Below are 10,310 nucleotides of genomic sequence, written 5' to 3'. Positions count from 1 at the left end.
TTAAATTAGAAAGGAATAAAACAATAAAATACAACAAAGTATACAGAAGTAGCACTAAAGGAAGAAATAAGAAAAAGGAAAACATAACTATATTTACAAGTAGGATATGCATATATATATATATACATATATATATATATATGCATATATATATATATATATATGCATATATATATATATATATATGCATATATATATATATATATACACACACACAAAAGAATATTTGCAATATGTGCAATATTAAAATAACTCTCAGTATCTATGTGACTTAAATTGTATTTGTTTTAATTTATTCTGTTATTTTTTAATAAATATCTGCATTTATAATGTGGAATATGTTATCAGCACTCTTTTATTCTTGTATACCCGAGGTCATGTGTATTGTTGACATATATAAAATATTTCTATAAATTGTATGGCCAAAAGAGATGACTTCTCACTCCCATGATTTATAATATAATAAAAAAATAATAAACAAATTAAAAAAAAGAAAACAAACAAATGAGTAAATATACAAAAAGACACAAAAAAACTGCAGGTGCTTGCCTTCTTCTCATTAACTAGTATCACTATTAGAAAAGCTCTTCATAACTCATATAGTCCGTATATAGATTTTACATAAACTAATAAAATGAATTTTTTATTTTGTTTTCAGCTGTAACATGTAGATTGACTGAGATTAGTTACTTTTCCACCACCTGCTGGACAAACTGGAGCATCCAACACATTATACACAGCACACTGCAAATAATTTAAGGAGGATTTTACAGTAGCTTACTGGCTACAGTGCTGCCATAGACTATATGTCTGTTTTTAGGCTTACAGTATAAAATATTACTATTTAAGTGATTGCAGTACTTTACTGTAGTTTATGAAACATTTAAACTAGTACTAGTACAATCACTACCACAACTACTCTAGTTTAATGTGCTTACAACAATATTTGAGTACTCGATGATGAACATAATACAGTTAAAACTAAACTGCAATTTTACTATAATTAAGATTGTAATGATGAAAATCACCCAATCACAAGGATCCAATGATTCAGGAAATGATACATAACTATTATTTCATAATTATAGGCTATTATCTCTAGAATACACAGAGTCTGATGATTAGTCCAGTTCTGGCATGTTATGTTCAGAGCTGTAAAATCATTCTTCAATGGTGCTAAAATAAAGAATATAGTTAGTTTAAGCAAGTACTTGTAAGTGTGTCTCGGTCACGTTGAAGAGCTCAAGCAACCTCTTTGTTAGACAAACTAAAAACTGGGCTTGTGCTAAGAAGATGACCTTTAATTAAAATGATAAAAATGCATTCTTATAAGATATAAATTAAAGTCATACAGTAAGACTAGAATTGAAATAAACTCCTGCCTTTAATTTTAAAGGGTGAATCTTTGTGAGCTGATAACAGCAATCTTTATCACTCACACTGTTTATCACATTGAACTGCAACATATTTGTCACTCTGTGTAGTCCTGTTGTGTTGCATGCTCAGTGAAAAACTCAATAGGATTAAATCTGTTATTTTACATTACATATTATATCTTTAAGGCTAAAAATCCAATCAGTCTGAGTAACATAGAATAAAAAAAAGATGACACACTACAGAGCAGTGGATGTGGGTGGAGTGCTTCTGGCTGAGGGTCACATCAGTGTGTAAATTGTGCCGGTGTCTATATGTAGGCTCACCGCTAAATGTGCCTTTGAGATGCTAATAAACCAGCGTTTCCCCTCAACTCACACTGACTGTTACTAACCACAACACCAGATTTTGATGGAAGACTAATAAATAACTGCTATTTATGTGACTAAATTGCCTCACAGTAATGGCGAAATGGTTTTGTTGTCAAGACCATAAAAGTACTAAAGTGATTTTGTGTATTCTGTATTTTTAAAATGTAGTATTGTTGTTTTTGTGTTATTCATGTGATTTTCTTTCTGAAAAATACTTCTTATGTGTGTAACTTTTTTTTTTAAACATTAGTATTATTTCTATAATGACTGACTTAACGGTTTATAAAGCTAAATTTGATAATTATCTGTGTTCTTGGAGTGATACAACTGAAACTACCAACTAAGTAAGGGTGCATTTACAGTAATTTTCATCACCCCCATTTACAGGAAATGATACTGGTGAGTGTGTGTGTGTGTGTGTGTGTGTGTGTGTGTGCGTGTGTGTGTGTGTGTGTGTTTACATGTATGTTGTCCCTGTGGGGCAGCGGCTTTGAGCAGGGTGTTGTGGGATACTTTACTCTTCTTCTGTCCTTTCAGTCTCACCCTGCTCTGACATTCCCGTGCAGACGGTGGGTGTCCAGTTGCCACCGGTTATTTCTGAATTGATCCCCACCCTTAACTCTCTCCAACTGCTTCACACGCTCAGCCCCGCAGTGGAGTGGAGCAGTCAGACCCCCAAAATAGCCCGGGGTGTGTGTGGGGAGGGGGACCCTAGCAGAATCCAAAGGAGTCATGTGCTCAAACTTGTCCTCCCATAACACAGACAGAGGGACAGGAGAGCAACAACATAAACCAGTTGGAACACACCAGTGGATGTACTGTACAAGGAGGGACTGTTTCTGCCTATGCTTGTCACATGCGCTCACTGTAGTTGGAGGGGAAAGTCAGACTGAGCCTGGGCATCCAGTAGCCGAGTGGCTGGCAAATCCAGGACCATGAAGCTTAGCGTGGCGTTGTTTTTTGCAGGGCTCTTCGGGGCGTTGGCAGCTGTGTTCACCCTCCTCTCGTTTGGAACTGATTACTGGCTGTTGGCCTCGGAGAGTTGCCAGCCGAACCCTGCTGGATCTGTTGGCCCGGGTGGTGTGACCTTAGAGGTGGGTGTTGGACTTCAAAACAGCAGCAGATCAAGGAGGAAAATCAGTTATCATTTCTTGTCTTAAATATTAGTTATCATTTGTAACCCCAGAAACTAAAATTGTTTAGTATTTAAGCTTTAAATTGTGTATTGTGAAGTTGCACTCCATACTAAAACATATATGATCTAATGGTAGATCTTTAAACTAGAGTCAAAGTCACTTCTTCTATTTTAGCAACTGTGATCAGTTGCTCCAATCATTCTGTCAGTAGAGGAACTTCAGGGTGGAGAGGCATCCCTGTAGGACCTCTTCATGTAATCAGACACTGTCTGATGTAGTGTGTGTGCAGCTGCAGTGATTAAGACATAGCTTGTGTCCCTCTGATAGAGATACGAATACCAGTCCCATATGGTACTGTATTAGATATCACCGACTAGAACATACCTAGGTTTTCATAGTGGGCACTAAAACTGAAATTGAGACATGATATCACCACGGTAAAACCAAAGTGGTAGCACGTAGTGTGTTGTAGTTGTAATCATACCATTTATTAAGTGATTTCCCCTTACATTATGTTGGTCCAATATTTTTTGGGGCCCGGAGTGCTAAAACTATTCAATATTTCACAATAAAAAAAGGAATTAATGGAAGTATGTCAGAAAAAATAACCATCATTTTGTGTAAAAGAAATATGTTTGCGATTCACTTCAATCCGTTTAATCGTCTTGTGACCCCTCAGGTTCCTGACCCCATAGTTTGGGGTCCTTGTTCAACAAAACTGATTTCAAAATAAAACACACTCTGATTAGATTAACCTAGACTGATGAAATTTGAAGGTCTAACTTCATCACAGCAGGCAATTTAGGATTTTTCCTCACGTGCAAATATAGTGACCCCCCAGTGATGAGCGTTTCCTGAATGGGAACACCTTTGGCCTAGACGCTCGCTCGGCACCAAACCAAACGGGCGTGAGGTTAGAGATGCTTGCTCAGCTCAACCCTTAACCTGACTAAAGCAGCTGCTCTGTGCTACTGTGGGAATACACTGTACACCTGCCTCAAATGATCTTGTGACAGCGCTCAGGCTTACTTACATCAGAACATAACATGGAGTTCATCCATAGTTATGCATTTACAAACCCTATCCTGCAGACTTTTGAAACTCAGAATGTATTTAAGTGAGAGTTGGTAATCTTCTTCAAAACATTTTTGTTATATTTGTTGAAATTCTCATTACAGTACACCCCGATCAATAAATCAAATGTTCTGACAAAAAAAAAGAAGAAAAAATGAGGGTATCTGTGGCTGTTGCAAGACAGGGCCCTGATACTGGGCATCCTGACTCACTGGAATGGCTTTGACACTAAATAGAACAGGACCCTAATTCATTTTTATCAATTACACCTGTGTTTACCCTGCTATGACATGTCTAAATGCCTACCTGTCTGTGCACTCATTGCGCGTCACCGGAGTCTTCCACAAGCTGTTAGTTTGACAGCTGTGAGTACTAACAATAGAGTGCTCCAGGGATGACGTATTTTCGTAGGCCAACCAGGAAGTTAGCATCACCCTGGGTTCCCTTGACAAAAAGTCAATGGGATTTGTCCATTGGGTTTTGGATGATTGCAGAAAATAATGTCCGTGGCAAACAAACATTTATGACCCTTACACATTTTGTTCAGCAAGATAATCTCCACAAATGAACACCACTTTTTGGATGTTTGAAGTGTAAATGCAATCAGCAGAAGTAAAAAGCTAACGTTAGGCTATAAACGAACTACACCACGGTGGCATCAGCGTGAGTATGCACAACGAGGCTGTAAAGGCAGACGAGTCGGTGTGATGACGTTTAGTAGTCTCAATTAGCCACTTGTTAGCAACCGCTTTATTGAAGACACATAAAGGCTTCAAAATTCACGAGTAGGGTATTTATTGATGCATTTTATGTGGAACAAACTTTGAAATATCTTCAGCCTTATTTCAGGCATCTAACTAAAAACTCACTGACTTCCAGACGAGGGAACCGGAAGTACTAAAATGCTAACTAATTTCTGGGTTTTAGGACTAATTCCTGTAACTCTCTATAGTCATGTTTGTTGTTTATGTTCATAATAATACTTTATGGGGAATGGCTTTGGAGGGAGGCCTGAAGAGACAGACTGTCAGTGTTGCCGACTTGGCGACTTTCTCGCTACATTTAGTGACTTTTGGAGCTAGAGCCGCGAGCTACTTTCACTGGAAAAGAGCTGGCAACACTGGGCTGGGCTTCACGGTTGAATCATTTTTAAAATCTAGTGTACTCTTGCTAGTTTCTCAGCATTACCAGCCCTAGCTTTAAGTAATAAATCATTATTCAATCTCTTACTCCTTCTTTCAGCGTGGAGATGTGGTGATGCAGGAGGGCACTAGTAATGTCACTAGTGACGTGGTGCTGCAGGAGGGCACTGGTGAAGTCACTAGTGGCGTGATGGTGCAGGAGGGCTATGTCACTCTATACCATGAGGGTTTCTTCTGGAGGTGTTCGTTTGGAGGCAACGTGGGTGATGACGACCTGATGTGGAAGCTCTGGTTCAGTAAGTGACACGTGGATGATGTTATTCCATTAGTTGACTCTTGTGTTTTGTTGCCTTTGGTTTAACTTTCTCATTGTTTCCACTGTTTTATATCTAAGACTGATGAGAATAATTGCAAAATCAACTTTAAATATATATACTGTATATATATAATTATTAATTATTTTCTTCTGACCTTATCAAAACCCAATATGAAGAAATAAGATATACTATTGAAATTGGTAACACTGTGCTACAAACTGTGCTTGCACATGTGATTAAGGCAGAGTAAGGAAATGACCATAGATCATTATTATTGTATTATTAGGAAACATTTCGTTTTATGAGTTACATTGGCTATGCATGAAAAAATATATATTCTGTTTTTGTTTTTTTCCAAAAAGTCATTCACAGACACAGAAATGCAGGCCCCCTTATGTTATCCTACATTGTGATGTGACAAATAATTGGAATCAAATATCTAATTCCCTGTTAGAAATATTATTAACAAACTGTTACAAAACTACAGTAACAGGAATCCAAATAGAGTAATTTGGCATTTGAAAGGGGTATCACTGTAATAAAAGTACCAATCACAGATAAAGAGCAGATCAGCAGAGAGCAGATCCATTGTATGTAATCATTAAATTCCTCTTAAATGGTCCTATTCTCTGTCCTCTGAAGCCGATGAGTGCAGGGAACCTCTCTCCTCCAGCGTAATGCTTCCCCAGCGTCACACAGCATCACTATGCAGAATAAATATCACTTTTTGATCTGCTGCTATTCTGTCTATAAAACTTGTATGACATCATAATGGTAGAAACCCTCTCATGTGACTGTTTTAGAGGCCGCGCCATGTGATGTTATTCTGATCATTTGTCAGGTGATTGTGCGTCATCTATTTTCTAATGGGGACTTTGAATGGTGAGTCATTGTCAGAAACAGCCTCCGGCACGGAAAGGACCTTGTGAGGGTCTGTGGAATTTCACATGGTGGAAGAGAAGAGAGAAGAGAGTAGGAAAGATCATTAAAACATGAAAACGCAGAGAATAATCATAACTTTTTGACACTCTGTTGTAAAACTGAGTTAATCCCAATTCACTAGAGTATGTATATAAGTGATATCCTCTAATTCCCAACTGTTTGTTTACTTGTAAGATTAAGTCTAATTTATCTTCTGTGTTGTTTTATTCTTTCTCTCTCCAGCAAATCAGCCTCACTCCAAAGTGTGCATGCACGCCTACCTCTTCCCATTCCCCATTTCTCACCAGACCCACAATGCCACAGAGTATGATTCGGCCATAAGTAAGTGTCTGTTTATTTATTTAAATATGCCTCTTTGTACAGATTGAGATTGAGATTGAACATGTTTGTTGTCCAGTCTACAGAGGCTTCTGGAGCATCTTTATGCTCATCGGCGTGGCAGCTGTAGTGCTCGGTGGGTTCTTCATCATCTGTGCTGCTCCGTTCGCCAGCCATCGCTTGTATAAAGCAGGGGGTGGCCTCTTCCTGGCATCTGGTGAGGTTTTGGTTAAATCCAATAGCGGAAAGTATTTATCTCCCATTATATGCTACTTTTTTACTTTTAGCAAATTACCAGTAACTTTTCAAATTAAGATTTTACATTAAAAACATATAATGGGTTTATCAAATACAATCCGTTGCATTGTTAAATATTAAACCAGTGGATTCTTATCCATTATTGCTTGTGACCCTTTACAAAACAGCAGTGTCTGCTTGGTTGGGGACCTTTGTCACATTTCAGATATTTATGAAAATAGACATTTCCCCTCTAGACTTCTTTAATTCAAATAACAGTTTGAGGCCCAAAGAAGTAAAACGATCCAATATTTCATAGAAAAGCAAAAATTCGAGAGTATTCCAAAACATGGCTACACATTTGTGTCACGACCCCTCAGATTTATCTTGTGTCCCTTTGGAGGGGGCGAGACCCCTAGGTTGGAAACCTCGTGGACTAACCTCCCTAACTGTGTATAAAGTAGCTAAAACTAGCCAAACCTCAACCAGCAACAGTAAACTCTGCTCAGCCGTTGATGCAAGAGTATTAACAACCTTATAATGTCAAATATAATGATATATCACTCATAGGGGCCATGTTTCTGCAGAACGAGTACTTTTACTTTTGATACTTTCATTGTATTTAGCTGATAATATTTGTGTACTTTTAAGTATCATTTTCAGGACTTTTACTTGTAATGGCCTACTTTTATATTGTTGTGTCGTTACTCTTACATACATAAAGGATCTGAGTACTTCTCCCACCACTGGTTAAATATTTATTTCTATCCCCTGTTTTGGATCCATTGGTTTATATAAAAAGTGTGTGAGTGAGTTTCAGTCATCATCAATCATCATCTCTTTGCCTCTGCTGCCCTTCTCTGCACCAGGTCTCTTCCTGCTGTGTGTGGTGGTGATGTACGTACTGTGGGTGCAGGTGTTGGGTGTGGTGGATGCCTACGTAGACCACCAGCGCTCTACGATGTGTCCAGGCTTCCAGCTGTCCCTCAGCTATGGTCTGTCCTTCATGTTTGCCCCCATCGGCATCTTCTTCTGCCTCCTGGCCGGCCTTCTTTTCGTCCTCATTGGCCGATCCATCCAGATCCATTGCTAATGATTTCAACCAGCAGCAGGTTAGAGGAAGAGTGGGCGCTGTGCAGTGTTTTTTTTCTAACCACCAGACCTTTGACATTTTCCCCATTTTATCTACCAAGTAAAAGCAGGACTCTGTAGATACTATATGGAAGCTCTGTGGTATAAATGATCTGATGGTCTTGAACTCTTAGTTCCAGGATAAACACATTGCATCCATTGTCGAGTTCAGAAATGGCATCATAATCACTCCAGCCTCAACGTTACAGTACACACAGTTCTGTGCTATTCTCAACAAGCCTGATCACTGACAGTATAAATACCTGTGGTACATAACACTTTAGTTAAAATCTCGCGTGTTGATGGTTGTGAAGGTTATGAGTGTATGTTCATGAAATTCAAAAATCAAATGTTGATCAGGAAAAGTGTTGTCAGTTGAAGCATTTCTTTCTTGGCTTAAGATTATGCTGAAGAGGTACAAAAAAAGACTGTTCCCTGGTTGAACAAGTTAATCTAATATATATTTTGCTTTGTATAGTGTTTAAAAAAAAATAAAAAATCTAAAAAAACTGCAGAGTGAACAGCTTATACAGTAAGTTGACATGATATTTTTTTATATTCTGTATATACAGTAATGGGAGTCAGTGTTGTCGTTAAGAACGCCTGGCCTGCAGCTTTTTCTGCAGTTCATTTAAAGGGTAAGAATGACGATATTCTACATTTTTGTTATTGTCAACAAATCCTATGAAAAGACCAAAACCAAGCCCATTAATTTATACTGAAGAAGTAATATTTAAAAACAAATCACAAATATAAATAAGTTCCTGAAGCAGCTGGGCGCTGTAGTTTTTTTTGAAAACAGGAGTAAATAGTGCATGTGTTGGGGGTTAGTTTTAGCTGCAGACTGAAACACATTTCATATTCTGGTGAGTATTTACTACAGCAGGACAGCGTATGTGTATCAACTCAGTATTAGTCTCGCATAGCCAGACTTACAATTCTGGCTCCCCTGTGTTTTGGGTCCCATCCATCGCCCTGACTTCCACACCATGGAGTTATACGCTGTCTTATAATACATCACCCCACTTCCGCTTTTGCTCCCGTCATAATCACTACGGTCGCTAGATTTTGCTGTTTTCTCCTTTTATTCCTTCTTTCAGTGATCGACCATATTAATAGCTGACAAAACCTACTATGTGGTGCAGCACGGCCCTACTGACTCACATCTATGAGTCTTATAACGCACATTTAACAGTCTAATCGGCTGATCATTCTGCTATAGGTAAGAAAACGCTCTGGCTTTTTTCTTTAAACCAATCACAATCGTCTTGGGTGGCGCTAAGCACAGGATGCAGCGAGAGTGCCCTTGCTAAACAGGAACATGTCACTATTAAAGTTTTTTTGGGGGAAGGTTTTCCTTATCCGAAGCGAGGTGCAAAGGACAGATTGTAAAGCTCCTTGAGACAAATTATTGATATGTGATATTGGGCTATATAAATAAAATTGACATGAACAACAGTGTGGCTCATTGAAGGATATGGAGCTTTATGGCACAGAAGAATCATTTTATCGGACTTTGGCTACACACATAAGATTTGTTGATAGGGTCAATTTATTCTTGGTTTTGGTCGTCTTTTGACCTGAGAAAAAATTGTAGAATATAACCAGACTTATCCTGTAATATAATAAAATATTAATATTTAACTGTGTGTATCATGCTTCATTTTTTTGCCTTTTCTGCAACATTACTTTACTATTTCTGTATATAGCCTGAAACTGCGCTGTTATTTTTTAATAATTATCTTTTTTTTTTGTTTTACTGTTTGACCAGTTTCTTGGTTCAACACAGTTTATTCTTTATAAAGTTTATAAATGGAGCTTGAAGCATGATTTATTTTTTATGTTGAGTTCATGTAACTGTTTTATGTTTATGTTGTTGAGTTTTTGTCATCCGGTTCATCTATGATGTTAAGTGTGTTGTGAGATCGTTGTGACATATTACATCATATCTGTCTAAACAAATGTTTTTTTCTCTGTTATCTGTGTGCCAATAAAATGACGAGGTGAAGGCAAGCTTTGATCTCTAAAAATAATCATTTTGTTATCTAACTATATAAAGCAAGGAATCTCTGTCTGTCTGTATGTAGCCAGGCTATGTGGGTATGCCCTTCGCATATCTCGAGAACCGCTCATTCAATCTACTGCACACTTAGTGGGTGTGTTGCTGGGGACCCAAGGGTGTGCTTTGCCAAATTTGGTGCAACTTGGACAGAGGTTACATTCAATATTAATAGAGTGGTGCAGGGATGACGTATTTTTGTGGACCTA

The 10,310-nt window shown here is 38.0% G+C and overlaps 1 protein-coding gene across 1 annotated transcript; it reads left to right on the top strand.

Annotated features, from left to right (window-relative positions):
* The first annotated feature begins 2,491 nt into the window (after window positions 1-2,491).
* Window positions 2,492-10,056, top strand: tmem182a (transmembrane protein 182a). Its single transcript, XM_037790458.1, has 5 exons — window positions 2,492-2,839; window positions 5,198-5,393; window positions 6,579-6,677; window positions 6,754-6,891; window positions 7,781-10,056. Exons 1-5 carry the CDS (start codon window positions 2,681-2,683, stop codon window positions 8,002-8,004), a joined length of 816 nt encoding a protein of 271 aa, XP_037646386.1. The 5' UTR covers window positions 2,492-2,680; the 3' UTR covers window positions 8,005-10,056.
* Window positions 10,057-10,310: the final 254 nt, after the last annotated feature.

Source organism: Sebastes umbrosus, chromosome 13 (genome assembly GCF_015220745.1).
Source record: "Sebastes umbrosus isolate fSebUmb1 chromosome 13, fSebUmb1.pri, whole genome shotgun sequence".
NCBI lineage: Eukaryota > Metazoa > Chordata > Actinopteri > Perciformes > Sebastidae > Sebastes > Sebastes umbrosus.
The sequence above is the reverse complement of the archived record's forward strand: the minus strand, read 5'-3'. Positions and strand labels throughout refer to the sequence as shown.